General features: G+C 35.4%; 1 protein-coding gene across 4 annotated transcripts in view; it reads right to left on the bottom strand.

Moving 5' to 3' along the window:
* LOC118190132 (PDZ and LIM domain protein 7-like) overlaps positions 1 to 19,136 on the bottom strand; it is a 188,685-nt gene that overhangs the window by 77,267 nt on the left and 92,282 nt on the right. For all 4 annotated transcript variants that reach the window (XM_085818121.1, XM_085818119.1, XM_085818120.1 and 1 more), the window contains exon 2: positions 8,698 to 8,849. In XM_085818121.1, coding sequence (XP_085674247.1) covers positions 8,698 to 8,849 — 152 coding nt within the window. The remainder of the gene's footprint in view (positions 1 to 8,697; positions 8,850 to 19,136) is intronic.

Here is a 19,136-nt window from a genome sequence, read left to right on the forward strand (position 1 = left end):
TCCTGAAACACCGTCTGGTGAAAAATGGATTTTTATTGTGCAGGACTGTGCTACGAAGTGGACAGAACTATTTGCTTTAAAGGAAGCCACGGCCAGAGAATGTGCCACTATTCTTTTGGAGGAAGTTGCCCTTCGATTTGGGTTACCCAGGAAAATAATAAGTGATAATGGTACCCAGTTTACTAGTGCTGTTATGCAACAACTATGCTATATCTTGAACATTGATCAAAGTCTTACTCCTGTCTATCACCCACAATCTAACCCAGTTGAAAGGAAGAATAGAGATCTGAAACCACGTTTAGCAATACTTGTTGGTAACGACCATCAGTCATGGAAGGATAAACTGCCATTAATAAGGTTTGCTTTGAATACAGCCAAATGTGATTCAACTGGACATTCTGCTTCTTTTCTTCAATTTGCACGAGAGTTACGAACCTTAGATGATGTAAAGCATGATATAAAAGCCGTAATTGAGAACGATAATTTTGTTCCCGAAATTACTCCATATTTGAAACGTTTTGCAAGAAATGTACAACAGGTACGAGAAAGAGTCAAATTGCATCAAGATAAACAGAAACGCTATGCTGACAGAAAACGAAGAGAAACACCGAAATTCGTTCCTGGAGATAAAGTTTGGGTCACCCTCCACCCAATCAGCAAAGGTCCACTGAAGAAAACTGCTAAATTCATGCCCAAGAGAGATGGTCCTTATGTGATAGTGACTACAAGATCTCCAACCACTTATGATATTGCCGATCCTCATGAACCAGACAAAATTCTCGGCAAGTATCATGTTTCAGCCTTGAAACCATATCAAGAGCGAAATAAGCAAAACTCAGCTCGTGTAATTCCAGTGCTTCCCTTAAAGAAAAGAGGACGCCCGAAACGTGTAATACCATCCGAATCTGCACCTGTTGCACAAGGTGCTGATGACGCAAAATCTACTCCTCGTCAAACTGGAGCCCATTCATCTGATTCTCCGCCCGCTGCACAAAGTAGACAAATGTCAGTTCCTGCCTTCTTGCCGAGACGTCTACGAAGTCAGAGGGGGAGGATGTAACAGACCTATTTAAGTGTAACTGAACTATTTTATTCACGCCATGAACTCATGAACTGTAACCGAACTATTTTATTTAAACGCCATCTCGTGGCGATATGAAAAAACGTCAGTCGACCTCCAGCTGCCATGATGATAGCTTACTATGTTATGTTATTCTCAATGTTTGATGTTCCATTTGGTATAAGTTTCATTTTTATGTATATTTCTTTTGTTTGTAACCGTTCTTGTGTGCTCTGTTAATAAATCCTTTTAAAGCTAACGGGCATTAGTGTTTATTGAGGAACGGCTACATCGCAAGTGGAAAATTTTTGAGTAAATTCAGTAGAAATCTTTACAGCACTCAAATGTGGGTTTTTCAAAAATTTCCTAACTATAAATCTCTCTGATGACGTTGAATTAACTTTGCCGAACGACGTCTTCTTACTTCATTTTCGATCGATTTTCTTCTTTAAAGCATTTTATCACGTACTGCATAGTAGAATTACTTCGCAACGCATAAATTTAATTTTGATGCCATCTTTCTCACACTCGCAGAAAATAATTGTCTTAATAAGTCCATGAACATCTGAGAAGACTTCTGTAAATGATTTAACAACTTTTCTGTAATAGTGCCTTGCGAAGTAATGCTCAATCGTAAAAATTCATTCTGCTTCGAGAAAACTCATCTACATCTTATCAAAATAAAGACTTTTTAAAGTAAACGGCATAAACTGAAGCTGGAATTTTAAGAGGTAGTGCATTACTTTTAACAGCACATGGGTTTAATCCATTCAAACAATTTGTCATTAATATCCATCTTGGAATTTCCACAATTTGAACACTGATTAAACCGTTATGAGTTCCGGTTATAGAGGTCTACATTTGAGATTTCGTGGATTTCCGATAAATAATGCATGGAGATAAGAAGAAAAGGAGGGGCCAATCTCGCAACTGAAGCAGTGCTTCCAGGCTTACGTATTATGTACGCTTCAGACAGGGTGTTTTTTGTTTACACCAAGAGCATCTTTACAGCGCTTCGATGGTTAGCAATCTGTATGTTTAGACGCATTTACGCAAAAATCACTCTTGGTTATTTTTCAGTAACTTGTAACAGCGATTTTGATAATAAATTCGTTTTATAAAGTTTTAAGCCACTGGTCTACAAAAATATAGATTTTGGCAAAAATGTTGTAGAGTCATTAGGTTAACTGAAAGCAGAAACATGAAAAATATGCAACCGCCTTCGCCGGGAATGGACCTCTGGAATACCAGCCCAGCGTGCTACCGTTACACCACGAAGGCACGCTAGGGAAGTGGGAGAAATATCTTATATACTCCCGTTTTAAAGGGCGACTAGGGTTTTAGGGGACCTAATCGCCAAATCCTGGGTGCGGAGAATCATCATCCACAACCCTTTTATAGTTCGGGTGCCACTTGTAGAGTCATTAGGATTTTTTTAGAGGCAGAAAAGATGAAAAATAGCAAACGGCTTCGTCGGGAATCGAACCAAGGACCTCTGGAATACCGTCCCAGCGTGCAAAACCACTACACCACGAAGGACGCTAGGAAAGTGGGAAAATACCTTATAATGTTTTGGGCAAAAAAATAAAAATACCTTACGGTACCTCTAAAATTGTATATCTTTCAATACCCTTGATAGAGTATTCGCTACTTTTATTTATGTTCCAAAATGTTTTAAATAAAAGACACGTTTGTCATCCACATAATACTGTAACATGTACTTTTTAAAAAAGTTTTAGGGAAGGCGCTTAAGAGTTGCTCATTTTAAACTAATCGTATTATTTTTGAGAAAATGAAAAACATTAAATATATATGGGTATTTATGCATTCTTTTGTAAAAAGCACGTATTTGCCTTTGCTTTACAAAATGCGTAAATATTTATTAAATTATTTATGAATGTATTTGGAAATGAAGGATTTATTCATTCATATACTCCTACGAATGTTATTGGGAAGAAATCTAGTTATTAAGTATATCTAAATTTATATTGATTATAAATGTTATATAAATATATAATAACATTATAAGGTACTTCCTTCCTCCTTCCAACATGCCTTTGTGGTGTAACAGTAGCACACTCAGCGCTATTCGAATGGTCGAGGTTCGATTCCGGTGAGGGCATTGCTCATTTTTTCACGTCATCTCCCGCTTCAAAATAACTAATGAATCTACAACATTGACAATTAAATTGTAAACATATACTGAAATTCTGTCGACAAATTTGTTTATAAAACTATTTAAGCAAGGTTTGTTCGTACTGGAAAGCAAGCTGTTAAAAGGTGTTGTGAAGCGAAGTATATGAGATGCGTATTTAAGAAAGTAGTAAAGAAGAATTTTTAGAATATTTATTGTTGAAAGTGAGGGTAAAGAAATTCGATAAGTATTAAAAGATTATTTCCTTACATTTTATAATAACTCAGTTACGATTTTTAAATCATATTAAAAAAAAAACTACCTTTCCTTTTCCCTTTCAGAAATATTCATAGAAAGTTAAATATTGGGTCAGTCCATAAATTCGTGCGCATTTTTTGATAAATTTTTAAATAATATAAAAAAACACAATTTAACATTTTAATCAATTCTATATTTTCCTCCATTATCTACAATGTCTCGCCATCTTACGGGCAGCTCTTTTATGCCATTGCTGTAGAAAGACTGGTTTTGATGCAAAAAACTTGAAAGTTCATTGTGTACATCCTGTTTAGAATTTAATTTTTTTTCCCCAGTAAAAAAAAATTGTAAGGCACGAAATCAGAGAAAATCACCCGGGGCAATATCTGGGGTGGTAAACAAGATGTGGCAAAAGCTCCCAATTAAATTCATTAATTTTTTGCAGCATTGTTTTTGAGCCGTATGCGGTCTAGCGTTATCATGATGAAACAACACTATCTTGATATTCACCCATCGTGGGCGTTTTTTGATCCATTCTGAGTTTAGACGGCAAAGTTGTTCACTATAAACTTCTGAATGAATCGTTTGATTTGATTCCAACATTTCAAAACGTCCTGAAATGGGGTTCATCATTAATGCTGCTTTTTCCAACTTTAAATTTTTTAAACCATTTCTGGGCAGTCCTTACACTAATAGTGTGTTCACCCTGTACACTATTAATTTTTATCGCTGCAAACCTTGCAGATTCTCCACACGAAAATGAAAAAATGTAGCACGGTACATTTGTATTGATTATCTATATTCATCTTCTATGGGTACTAAAATGCGTTCGATATTTACGAAAGTTGGTGATGAACTGAATAATATGTTAGTCAAACGATGACAAGTTTCAACAGGTTCAAAATTGTATTGGTTTAGTAAAAGCGTCATAGTGAATTCTACGCATATTCTTAATGCGCACGAACTTATGAACTGACCCTATACATGGAAATCAGCAGCAATATTTAACTTATTAGAGTATTAAAATAAAAAATGCTGTAATTTGAAATGAACTGAAAAGATCATTAATTATAAAATGACTCTAATTCTTTATTTAAAAGATACCACAGAAGCTAAATAATCATCTCATATTTGAGAAAGCATTTCAGGAAGAAGCTCTGTAAATAGAAAAGAAATAATAAGTAATTTTAATATAAATAATACAATAAACTTTGATCTAAATTTTTGTCATCGTTGGACAAATAAAATTGAATTACCTTAAAATTTATTTCTGATGTGACTAACGAAAACTCGTGAAAATATTTCATTCAAATTAAACTGTTGTGAGCAAATTGCTTTGTGTAAAGTATAGCATTTACTTCCTTTTTTTTTACAATGAAATTTTGTTTAAAAATGTATTCTTTTCACATGCTTAGGACTCTGAAATATTGTCGAAATAGAAAAATGTACATTTACACGGATATTTACGACGTAATTAGCAAATTTTCACCTCCGATTATGTCAAAGCACATTGATCCTTAATGGCAAGCCAGTGAATGTTTTGGTCGGTGTCCGCCGATAACATCGCGGCAAAAACATCGCGGACGAAAACGTCGCGGAGAAAACAACGCAAGGCGAAAACATCGTGCTACAAAACATCGTGGGTGAAAACATCGCAAAGAGACAACATCGCAGTTCTAAAACATCGCGGTACAAAATATCGTCGTCGAAAATAAAGCGGTTCAAAAACTTCGCAGTTTAAAAACATCGTCGTCGAAAATATCGTGGTAAAAAATAAAGTATCTACAAATCATCGCATGACGATAACATCGCAAAAATACTTTTTTCAGGTTTTAATAATTGTAAATGGATATTCCCATAATGATTTGCGAGCGCAAGATGTAAAGAAGGATAATTTTTACTTTCACACTTTTTTATTAACTAATAAATTTTTGCTGAAAAAGTAAGAAGGAAACTTAGGCACAGAAAATTAAATGCAACTTATAGATTATACTTTTCATGAAAAATTACCAGTAAAAACTTTATAAAAATCATTTATTAATGGTCTTTGTTAGTTAACTATGTCGGTTTAAAATTCTATTAAGTGCTATAAGTTGCATTAATTTTCTATGCTTAAGTTTCCTTATTTTCTCAGCAAAAATTTATTGATTAATAAAAAATATGAAAGTAAAAATTATCCTTCTTTCCATCTTGCGCTCACAAATCATTACGGAAATATCCATTTACAATTATTAAAACCTGAAAAAAGTATGTCTGCGATGTTATCGTCATGCGATGATTTATAGATACTTTATTTTTTACCACGATATTTTCGACGACAATGTTCTTAAACTGCGAAGTTTTTGAACCGCTTTATTTTCGACGACGATGTTTTGTACCGCGATGTTTTAGAACTGCGATGTTTTCTCTTTGCGATGTTTTCTCCCACGATGTTTTGTAGCACGACGTTTTCGCCTTGCGTTGTTTTCTCTGCGGCGTTTTCGTCTGCGATGTTTTTGCCGCGATATTTTCGGCTGTAACCGTTTTGGTCTCCAAGAGGGGTGAGCCACTGCTTCAAGGCAGTGCATCAGGAAACCCAGTTCAAGTCTCTCCTCTTACTTCCTGCTTCCATGAAGTAACGTAAATACGAACCCGCTTACCTTAGAACGTCGTTTACGAAGACTTAAGCGTGTGTAATCCTCACCTGCTTTGTCTTGATCAATTAATCAACCAACCAGAACTTATAAAATCAAGAAAAAAATAAAAACATCTGTGTTCTAAATTTAAAATGGTTTTACAATATAGTGAGTGAGTGCACCGCTATGATGGCTTCCGACCACGGACATGAACCAAACGGAATTATCTACCATCATGGCGGGGAAGACTCCCAAGTAACAAGGTTGAATATTGGCATACAGGGTGAATGAATGTGGAACCTAAGAAAGCATAATAAAAAAGATAATATAAATGTCAACACCCCCTTCCCCCTGCTGACTATTTTAAACTACCAAAGGCACTGGTGAATGTCCTAAAGTTTTAATAGCCAAATGAATACACCCATTCTCCAGTACCACCAAAAAAGATGCTATATTTTGTTGACAGTTACTTTTTAGACTGATGCACTGTTTCGAAACGTGGGAAGAGTTCCATGTTACGATTAACATTTGATACCATAGACAGGGCTCAGTATGACGTAAAATGTTCCTTTCATACTTATTAACATTTTCTCGTGATTTGTCACTATTAACTGGATTTTAACTACATCAGTGTCAAAATGAAACCTGAATAGAAGTTTGTTTTGAAAACAACGTAACAACGTACAACGTAACGTTGTACACTTTTAATTGGAGCTCACTACGGTCCTAATTCTATTTCCTGTAACGATAAACACTGCTGAACCGTCCTATACACCAGGTTTAGCGTCACATTTAATTTATAAGAAGCTGATTACATGCTTGAAAAAGCGATTAATATTCTAAATCAGTTTTACTCAACCGTTTGGACTTAATTAAAGCGGTTGCCAAAATTGTGGAAACTTTTGGGAATTTTTATGTTTTTGAACTTTGTATGCTTATGGAAAATGTTACGTTTCGCAAATTCACAAAATGCAAACTTATATATATCATTTTAAAGATAATTTATTACTGAATTCAATACAAAACACAAAATTCAATTATTTTCAATACGAAAAAAGTTACGAGTTTATGTACTTTAATATAAATAAGAAACACAGTTATGAAGTGGTTTGTAATGTCTAGCTTTCCTGGCCAGTCACTGTTCTTGTTCTGAGAACCAATCAAATGTTAGTAACTGCCAGTAGAAGCTGACATCATGTTTACACTTGAAACAATTCATTATTTTGCTTTGTTCTGTAGAAGGAGGACCTTTTTCTTCTACATTGAAATTACAAGTAGGAATTTTTGTAAAAATATTTAATATTTAGTCAAGAAGCAATATCAAATAAAAGAGAAGATTGGACACCTAGAAAGAGATGTAATATTATTGTGTTACGAGAAAGTGGTCTTTCCTATGCTGAAATTGCAAAACAGGTGGGTGGTTCAGTGACTACATCTGGAGTCCGAAAGTTTTGTTTACGATATCAGGAGATAAATTCAATAAAAAACAAAGAAGGAAAAGGCCGAAAAAGGTGCACCACATCTATTGATGAGAGAAGAATAAAAAGACTATGTCTCTAAGATAGAAAAATGTCATCAGCGGCCATCAGAAGTGATCTGAATGATACTGGTGTTTCTGTCAGTTCAAGAACAATCAGGAGAAGATTAAAAGATGTTGGACTGAGAGGTAGAATTCCACGAAAAAACCCTTATCTTAATTTTCAGAAACGAAAAAAAAAAAGACTACAGTGGGCAAAGGAACACATTAATTGGACAGATGATCAGTGGTCACAAGTTATATGGAGTGATGAAACTAAGATATCGTTATTCGGTAGTGATGGGCGAAAATATGTAAGACGTAAAATAGGAGAAGAGCTACATCCTGACTGCATTCAAGCAACTGTGAAGAACCCAGTTAGTGTTATGATTTGGTCATGCATGTCAGCAGATGGTATTGGTCGCCTTCATGTCATCGATGGGACACTGAATGCCAGAAAATACATTGATACTATTCTAGAACCAAAACTTCTACCTTCCATCAGAGATCTCTTTCACAACAATGCTTCGCTTATTTTTCAGCAGGATTCTGCTCCTTGCCACACGGCCAAAATATCGAAAGAGTGGTTTCGCACAAAGAGCATTAAATTGTTGTCATGGTCAGGAAACAGTCCTGACCTCCATCCTATCGAAAATTTGTGGCACCGTTTGAAACCTCTTGTCCGAATGAGGCTCCCATCAAATAAAAAGGAACTAATTGAGGCTATAATTGTTTCCTGGCATCATGAAATAACGAAAGAAGAGCTTAAAACTCTTGTCAGCTCAATGAAACGTCGATGTGAAGCTGTAATCAAAAATAAAGTGTACCCTACAAAGTACTGATAACTCACTGCAATCATACTATCTAATGCATATCGATAACTATAATCATTTAACTTTTTTGTATTGCAAATAATTGAATTTTGTATTGAATTCAGTAATAAATTCTCTTTAAAATGATATATACAAGTTTGCATTTTGTGAAACGTAACGTTTTCTATAAGCATACAAAGTTCAAAAACATAAAAATTTCCAAAAGTGTCCACAATTTTGTCCACCACTATATATAAATATCAATACCATAGCCTTTTATGAGGATTCATAACATTTATTACCTTTGCACGACAAGTTCAATGTTATTTCCAGCCTTGATGATGGTGTCTTGTGCTTCTTTGTGTTTCATGCTGTCTGTGCTTTTCCCCGTGATTTTCAAAATGGCGTCACCTGTCATCAAGCCGGCTTGTTCTGCTAGGCTGCCAGGATTTACCTATATGGAAAAAAAGAGAGATTATAAAAGTGATATATGTTGTTTTGTTTAAATAACGTGTAAATAACTCTCCCAAAAACACTAAAAGGATACCACACGTTTTAAAACTATTTATCATTTTGTTAAAATATTCCTGTAAGATTAAAATGTAATTTTTAATATTAAAGATTAATACGAATCACCAAATGGCAACCACACACACATACAAAAAAAAAAAAAAGAACTCAGATGATTCCTCAGCTTCCAGTGTCACGTTTATTGATGGAGAAAGGAATTTGATACGTCTATAGCATAGACGTTTCGCTTTTGAGTATTGATTTTTTATGAGATTACAGTCTTGACTTTTGGTTAATGACAGAATTTTATTCTAGGAGAGAAGAGCACAAATTTCCACTCATTCACATGTTTAATGTACCAAACAATTTGGCAAATTTCCTGTTCTTCGGTTGCCAGTTTAGGGAACTGTTCTTCGATTTTTTCCTCATTTCATGGATACGTATTTCAGTATATGTTGTAATGAAACTGAAACATATGCCTTAAGACTGATAACAATGCCTAGACTTTCTTTCGAAAGCTAATACTGCAATAATTATTTCTGGAAGTAACAGATGCAAGTATTCTTCAGTTTTTAAAAGATATTTTCACCTGCGAAACAGTGGCTGTTTCTCTTCTCGTTGGAATAAGAGGAAAATATGTCCTTTTAAGCATGCCGTAATCAGTGTTTTGGCATTAGGAAATTGGGCACAATGTCGAAGACATTAGAGCTCATTTCTATGTTCTTCAAACCATCATATCGCCAGTTTTGAGACCTAAACTTATGCATGGCTATCCTGGTACATGGCATGTTCTTCGATACAGAAAATTTTAACAACTGGTTGGACTTTCTGCACCTTTAGTCCTTGACAGCGATGCAGTCATCAAAAACAATGAGTGTTTCTAAATACTTCTATAATAGTGAGGCAAAAACCGAGAACATATCGTTCCACTTTATTCATCTTTAAGTTTCACTTTATGAAAGACACATTTGGGGGTCTTTTGCACCTGAAGTAGCTATCCACATAAGAATTTTCTCAGAAGTGCAAAAAAACAGTGCTGGCCTCATCGCTGATTGTGAATATAAGCCTCGTGAAACTCCCAACAGACAATTTTACATAATAGCAATGGGTGAACTCCGAGACTGCTAAACTCTGCCTAATTTGATTAGTTATTATTTCATTTATTTTGAGGCTTAAAATTATTTGTAATAAATTAAAACCCATTTCAGATAATCTTCACCGCCGACACTAATTCTCACTGGATGAAGTTCTTATCCCACAGCCATGTAGGGTCGGAGATGCAATCCTAACGAGATAGTTAGGTAGTTGTTAGGGGATGTCGCAGGAAAACCAATCGACAGTCATCCGTAGAGGATTTTGAGGATGGAAAATATGAATACATCGTGATCGCAAACTGAGATTTGAAGACCATAAGTCACAACGTTCCTGATAATAAAGCTGCCCAAAGTTTCGTAACTTCGGCACCACATGGAATCTCGAACGTTTTGAAATATGCCGGGCATCCGTCGGACGTTCGCAGTAGCCACGAAAATGCTCCATTACAAAACGCTCAGTGCATTTCAAAACTTCCGAGATTCCATGATTTACGCCACGTTACGGAATTTTGGTGACTTTCATCATCAAGAAAATCGGGACTTATTTTTATAGTCTTTAAGTGTCAATCTGCGATCACGATGAATTCATATTTTCCATTCTAACACCTGTGCAGACGGTGGGGGGGGAATCCTCCCCACCGTCTGCACAGTTAGGACTGCACTTCCAACCCTGGTATTGCTATGTATTGTATACTTATTGTTCATTCTCCAACCCTGGTATTCTTCCAACCCTGGTATTGTATACTTATTGTTCATTCTGTATTTTCATACTTTCAACTGAAATTAACTGCGTTCTCTTTTCCGACAGCTTTTAAGACTTTTTAAAATAATCTGCACATAAAATTCAGATTTGAAAAAAAGGAAAAACAGCTTTAAAATAAACAAAAATGAGTTTCAAAAATTTTTTAAAACTGAGCTTTATCGAATACTCAGTTATATATTAGTTGGTACTTAGAATAAGTTGGCGACGAGTGGCGAAAATTTACGAGAGCTGCAAAAGATGCTCTCATTTTTCACTTTTACTTCAAGAGATTCTTCAGACTTTTCAATACTAACAAGACCATATACAGGCGTACTAAATAACGGTGCTGTTTATCCTAGTTATTGGACATTAAGTAAGAAGAAATTATTGCTGTAGTCTAGCAGAAAGAATGTGCTGACGTTAACAAAAATGATTCGGATAGCAAAAAAAAAAAAAAAAATGCGAGCTCATTCTGTAAGTTTTCAGTACATTTGAAAATTGCAATAGCATAGTACGAGCGGCATTCGAATTGTATTTCTAATAGCTTCCATAAAAAAGTACGAAAGATTTTTCTTTGAAGCAAACATAATCTTCTATAGTTGAAAATAAATTCAACTTGCTTTATAAAATAAGTTTTCTTAACCTTAATTACAGAAGTACTGTATGCGTTTATTTTTTCCCTACTTACATAAAAGAATATTTTACATGAAATGAAAAAAATAATAGCATAAAAAGACATAAACAATATATTTGTAACAAATATGTATAGTTTCTTTAAAGCATTTTAACTATACAAAAATAACCAAGAATGTAATATTTTTCTAATATAATGAATTTCAAAATATAGCAGTAATGATTTTGCATTCAAAAATTTATTTTAGACTTCTAATAAGTACCTTCATGCGTATTTAATTATCAGAATGATTAAATTAACTCAATAAACTTAATCCAAGTTAGTATGGATAATCGATGCTTTACTATATTTACTTGAAAACTTGGATCAAGTTCCAAGTAAATATACGAATTATATATTAATAACATAGTTTTAATTATTCTACATTATGGAATTTGCTAATCAGCAAATACGTATCTTCTCCTATTAGAATTAATGTTATATAATAGATATGATTCAGCTCCCGATGTTAAACAGTCACTTTAATTCGAATTGTTTTGGTTTGGTTTATTTAATTATGGCAAAACACACTAGAGCTATCTGCCTAAGGGAAAAGATGCCTTCGTGGAGGACTTTCTAAGAGAAACTGGCTCGTATATACGTTACACATGGGGAAAAGCACGAAAACGCCCATGCAGCCAGCCCGTTCGCGGGATTCGAACCTCAGACCGAACTACCAGTGTTTAGTCACTTTACCGCTCGGCCGCTGGTGGGTCCTCATCGGTAATTCAAATTGAAAACGAATGTGAAATGTAATTCATTTTAAAAGCAATAAGTGCAAGGGCATGTTCGGCAAATAAGGAGTGTGTGTTAAATGAATGCTGTATCATTAAGAGAATTTTTTTCAATTACAATTAAAGAAAACAAATCTCAATTAAAAAAACAGTCGTTTTATTTAGAATGATATTACATTATTCTAATAAAATATACATGTGATTTTTTATGCTTTTTTTTTTTTTTTTTTTTTTTGTTCAGAGCGTTAACGACTTTACTTTGAAATAAAAAAAATATTAAAACATTTTTTTCGGTTAATTTTAAAATGTTGTTAAAAATTTCAAACGTATGTTTCTTTACAAATAACTTTAAAAATACACAGGAAAACCTTAGTCAACATATTACAATGCACATTTTCCAAATTATGCGAAATGAAATTTTCTAGTATAAAATAATACACTATTAACAACTAAAACTGAAGAACAGAATAATAAAAAATTAAATAATTTAAATAATTCCATTTCCTTCCCTTTCATTCTATTACCCTTTCATCACCTTCTAAACATTAATTTTAAGCCTTTCCCTAAAAACGTATACGGGTATTATTTTTAATTATTTATTAACTTTCAGCAGAGAATTTTCACGTTTTTTATTATCTTTGTTTTAATATTCAAAAGCTACGTATTCTAAACATAAAAAGGCATGAAAATGGTAAGTAAAAGTATTTTAAGTATTATCTTTGTCCTCTTAAATTGATAATATTACGTGCATTCTAGATAAAAACTCATAAAAGTTATAAAGGAAATTCAAAACTGAGAACAGCATTAAAGAAAACACTTTTCAATTTCAACAACTTTTCTGCTCCATTTTTATAACGCTTTATTAAGCATTAAAAATGAGATAAAAACATTACAAATAAAATGTCAGAAAGAATATCAGCATTCCTGCGTTAAACTTTTTTTCCCCATAGGGAGTTAACCGAGAAGGGCTAATTAATTTAATTTTAGCATTTTGTGGCGTTTCACTTTTCAAATTGTTGCCACCAAATATTATTGCTCTGTATTATATTTAAAGAAATTAAATAAGGAAGAATCTGACTAAATGTATGTTTATTTCTCGCACTGTGATAAAATAACGGTACCTAAACCCATCCAATTTTGAAAAACGTACTCTCCACCCCAATATGGGCATCTGGAAGCCCAAATTTGGAATTTATTTTATTATCTATTTTATATTTTGTAAAGAATTTTTTGAGTTTTTGTTTAAGAAACTCAACAATTTCAAAGTGAGCAATGGCAACACTGTATGAAAAAAAAATAAATTTATCTCCATCAAGCGAGATTGTGTATCGTAAAGTCTAAAGATATGCTCTTTTTTAATTATTTTGCGATATTGCTGTTGAATTGTATGTTACGATTTAAATGCGAAGAACATGATATTTAATAAATAAAGGTAACACACAAAATGTTAAAAAAAAACTCCCCTTTGGACGTAATTTAAAATCTGAAACCTTTCGGATTTTTTATATATAAGAATTTGGTGCAGTTTCATGTTTATCATGGCAAATTCCCTTTATATATATATACATAAAAAAAGGACTTTTTTTTTTACATTGCTTAACTAACATATTTTAAAAAAATAGTTTTCATAAAAACGATAATGTTATGTGTTTTTGGCGCTTGGTTAGTAAGAAGAAAACCTCATGCATTAGTCTCATGCATCAGCTCAGGTACAAAGCATAAGAGGATCTTGCCAATGTTTAGTGGCTTTATTTACACGCCATATATGTGTACTAATTAATAGACACGATTGAAGTTAAAAAATCAATATTCTTATGATAAGGCCTTTCCTTCGCTTACTTACCGAGGAAATAAAAGTTGGTAAAGATGATGCCTTGGTGGATTTCTTACAAAAGGAAACTGGCTTGTACCAAGTTACACACAAGCAGAGGTGTAGCTAGGGTTTTCAGCGCCCAGGGCACAAATGAAGATTTGCGCCCCTTTCTGTGTGCCAAGAATGGGAAACACTTCATTCTAAAATTTAGTAACATCAGTTTGGCACTCCCTGGATGCTGCGCCTGGGGACAAATGTTCCCTCTTGCCCACCCTAGCTACGCTACTGCTCACAAGGAGAAAAAAAACATATAGCATTCATGTAATCGCCTGTCGCTCGCCGGGTTGAAATTCCGCGGAACAGCTCATGATTATTTTTATATCTTCCCCATGTGTAATCTGAATTAAGCTAGCTTCCTTTAAAAAGTTGTCCATGAAGGTATCTTTGCCCTGAGGTAGACAGCGCTAGCGTTAGGTTAGGTTTGATTAAGGCAAAGCAACCCGATGACTATCTGCCTATTGGAAAGGATGCCTTCATGGTAGACTTTTTAAGAGATATGGGCTCTTATCCAAGTTACATATGGGAAAACCACGGAAACTTGAAGCCAGCCCATTCACTGGGATTTGAAGCCGCGTCAAACAACTAGTTTTCGGCGCTCGAAAATTGGGAGGGGGGATAGGGCTGATGTGCTCTGCCGTAGTCCAAACAGCTGAGCCCAGTCTAGCGCAGTCCTACACGGCCAGCTCAGAAACTGTGTCGAACTACCACAATTCGGCAGTCCTATTTATTCACCCGCTGGTAGTCCGTAATGTTTTCGAAATAAAATCGTATGCCTTGTATTGCTACCAGTTCGATCCCAATTTAAAGTCTCAAAGGGCTGGCACAGTTTAATCTCATGCATTCCTCCGTATGTGACTTAAATACCAGCTAGTTCTCCTAAGAAAATTTTCCATCATTCAAGAAAACCTCATCCAGTTCAAAAGATCGCTATACCTTGCTTTGTATTATCAATTAATTAACCATGCACAATCAGCTCTAAAAATGTTCACATAGTATTCGAGATCACAGATAATGCAACACGAGAGATTATATTAATCATTCTACGAAAATGGATAAAATCCCCGCCCCAACTGCGGACACTACCCTCTATAGGCGTTGGCCGCTGCTAAGGCTGGAAGCGGTGGTCACTATACACTGACTACCAATAAGTATTTGGACACCTGTGATAGAAAAGAAAAACTAACTTTATTCAAAATCAATAGTTGGTAGAGCCTCCACGAGAGGTAATTACAGCGTGGACCCTCCGGGGCATACTTTCCACAAGTCTGTGTATGACAGCTAGTGGTATTTTCTTCCACTCGGCTTGGAAAAGACATAGAAGTTCCTTCACCGATTTTGCACGGGTAGTGCACCCATGAATTCGGCGATGCAACTCGTCCCAGAGGTTCTCGATAGGTTCAGGTCTGGACACTGAGCAGGCCAGTCCATTCGATGAATTCCATTAGCACCATACCAAGCCTTGGTTAACGTCGAAACATGACAACTGGCATTGTCGTCCTGAAAGTAACAGGGATCCAACCCGTAAAACTGCCACAACGTAGGAAGCACATTGTCATCCAAAATAGTGCAGTAGGCATCGGAGTTGAGCTTACCATGAATGGGGACCAAGGGTCCCAGCCCATACCAGGAGAAACAACCCCAGACCATAATTCCACCTCCGCCGAACTTGACTGTTGGCACAATGCATTCTGGCAGGAGACGTTCTCCAGGTAGACGCCAGAACCAGACCCTGCCATCCGAACGGTAAAGGGTGAACCTTGATTCGTCACTCCAAAGAACCCGTTTCCACTGATCTACAGTCCAATTTCGATGTGCTTTGCACCACATTAACGGAGCAGCGCGGTTGGACTTTGTGATCAATGGCTTATGGGCAGCAGCATGACCATGAAAACCAAGCAGAAGTGCTTCCTTACGGATGGTATTCATTGAAACAATACTCCCGGATGCCTGTTGAAACTCCTCGCGGATGAGGGCCATCGGTTGGGTGCGGTTCTTCCGAATTTCTCTGGCCAGCACTCGTCGGTCCCTATCTCCCAGTTTCGTTGGTCTGCCGACTCGGGGCACATTCCGACAATCACCGCTCACCTTCCACTTCTTAATCACATAGGCGACTGTCGATTTTGGGTACTTCAGATCGCTAGATATGTCCCTTAAGGATCTGCCACATTTGTGATACCCGATAATTATACCTTTCTCGAAATCAGAGAGCTCCGAACTGCGAGGCATCTTGCATGCGACTAAAGCCGATGCTGTTTCCTACACGATATATACCGGCGGAGTCCGTGACGTACCTTAGGACCGCAGATATCGTCATTTGCATAGGTGTCCAAATACTTATTGGTAGTCAGTGTATTATGCAGTTACTAAAAGGTGGGCCACAGTTGCCTCCTGTGAGGGAAAAGAATCGGACTTTATCTGAAATGACATACCAATTGTTTTTCCATTTTTCGATTCTACAATTCAAATTACGCCAAACTACGAAGTTTTGTAAAAATCGCACAAGTAGTTTTTAAAAAAGTAGCTCTCAAAATTTTAATTCTTAAGTGTTAATTGAATTTAGTGTTTATTTATTACTATCTCTTTTTTATTACACTTACTCGATTTCACCTTTCACAATTCGAAATTTAGGTTCAATCAAACAAAATTCACAGCTATTCTACGATTTATTTTTAAAATTTGTATTTTTCAGAAATCTTTATAAATTTTCGGAACAAAAAGTTGAATTATAACATATTAAATTTTGCCATCGCCTTAAAACAGATGTGTTTCTAAGCATACCTGCAATAAATTCAGAGATTTTTTATTCAAAATTTCTCAAGATATACGTGACTTTGTATACTGGCGCGTTTTGAAATTTGGCATATTTGTTATAAAAATATCACTAAACGTAGTTTACGCACTTTGTTAAAATTATTTGAAGGAATGAACGATGCACCTTTTTCTCCGCTTGTGCGCAATGAAAGGAAATATTTTAAATTTCACGCGACCAAATTTTATAAAATTTAATATTTAGGCATAATTTGAGTCATAGAACTGAAATATGGAAGAAAATCGGCATGTCATTTCATAAAAAGTCAGATTTTGTATCAAAATACTTATATGTTAGAACAATGCTGTATATAAATCTAATATATATCCTAAGTCGTGCTTTCGAGACATGAAAAACGCAAATTAAATTTCATCAATCGGTTCAATAGAAAGAGAGAGAGATATAACTGCCACCACCCTTTTTTATGCAGAGTATACCTTTGTTCATATCGCTGGAGCAAGTGGTGAAAACATAGAGAAACCATGTTGACGCATTGAATTCAATGTTAGTTTGGCAAAAGCGCCTACAACTAGAAAGACGCCTGTCTGATTGCAGATCAGTTCGATGAAAACTGTAGGACACCGGCAACATGGAGGGACCGCCCACCAGGAGAAAGGTAAGAGTGTTGCACACTGAGCGATGAACATGCTGGGCCGCTTCCCGAGAGTGTTATGTGCTTTGTGATGGATGTTGCCCTAGTACAGTAATGAGACAGAGAAATACCTGTAAATCCATAGGCGAAGTTCTGGTGCTCCGTCTACTTCTCTCTTTCCCTGCCCTTAGCTTGCTAACTATATAATATACTATAACAGACTAAACAAGTTGTTGTTGTTGTTGATTTTCCTCCGTGTTCTGACGAAGTCAGACAAGGTCCAAAAGACCGTTGACTTGAAGAAAGTCGAGCTTAAGATCCTTCCTTTTAGAGAGGCCTAAGCAGCCTAATATGTGCTCGGCAGACACCTGATGTCCTCGGCACTTGGAGCATGTGGCAAAGATTTTCATGCCCTCCTTCAAAGAGAGGTTCATAATATGCCCCTGGGCCATACACGAGAGTGCAGTTCGGGAACTCCTGTCATACTCAAGAGTTAGGAGTCCAAACCAGGCTTGCTACCCAGGTACCAGAGATGGGTGGGGTATGATAAGTAGTTCATACCCCACCAATCTCTGGTACCTGGTCACTCTGGTCATACCCCACCCATCTCTGGTACCTGGTCATCTCTGGTCACTATTATTGTCCAAACCAGGCTTGCTACCCAGGTACCAGAGATGGGTGGGGTATGATAAGTAGTGGACGTTTGTGATATTTAATGATGAATTAACTTTTTTATCAGTTTTTGATATTCAAAACTATTATAGTTATAATTAAATTTAAATACGCATTTAAAATTATAATGAATGCAAAGAGAAAATTTGAAAATGATTCTAAGAAAAGTAAAAAGCTGACTTTAGAACACAACTCAATGTTATCAAACTTTAAAAAAGGGTGCATCATGTGCTAAAATAGGTTGTGAAGAAGGAATGGATGAGTCATCAGTTCGAAAACTTATACAAAAGGAAAAATCAATACAAATCATAGGGTATGGCTATGGCATTAAATTTATTTAGTTCCTAAACCAGAAGCACTCAGATAGTAAACATGTTGTGGCTAAAAATATAAATCAAAGACGAGTTCTACTCAAAAAATGGAAATTTAAGATAAACCATGTAATATAATTTAAGATAAAGTCTAGGATAAATTTAAGATAAATAGGAATTTAAGATGAAGTTTTACAATGACTTAAAGACTACTAATGATATTAACATTTCAAAAATGGGAAGGAACTAATGAAATTTTATGGTAAACCGTGCGTGATTTTTCCGTTTCAGTCAACGAACTGGTATTTGCAAAGTTCGTATTACTGGTGAATCTGCAAATGCAGATAAAGATGCTGCTTCAAATAGCCAAGGAATTAAGTAAATCATGCAAAACGGTAGCTACGAAACATGAGCAAATATTTAACGTTGATAAAGCAAGTTCATTCTGGAAAAAAATGACCGAATAGCTGCAAACAAAAAATCGTTACTAGGATATAAAGTTTCAAAAGGCCTCTCACACTATTATTGTTTGGAAATATGGGATAGAATTTCAAAACAAAGTCGATACTTCTGCACCCTACAGAAAATTATAGACCTTTAAAGTATTTATCAAAAGTAATCTGTCAGTGATGTGGACTTCAAATTAGTAAACAGGACAAAAGCTTTATTTGAAGACTGTCTTACCAACTATTTTCGACCTACAAGAAAATATTGCAGAGATAATGGATTAG

The sequence above is a fragment of the Stegodyphus dumicola genome, chromosome 6 (assembly GCF_044657685.1).
Source record: "Stegodyphus dumicola isolate Sdum_Otavi_A_Nest chromosome 6, ASM4465768v1".
NCBI lineage: Eukaryota > Metazoa > Arthropoda > Arachnida > Araneae > Eresidae > Stegodyphus > Stegodyphus dumicola.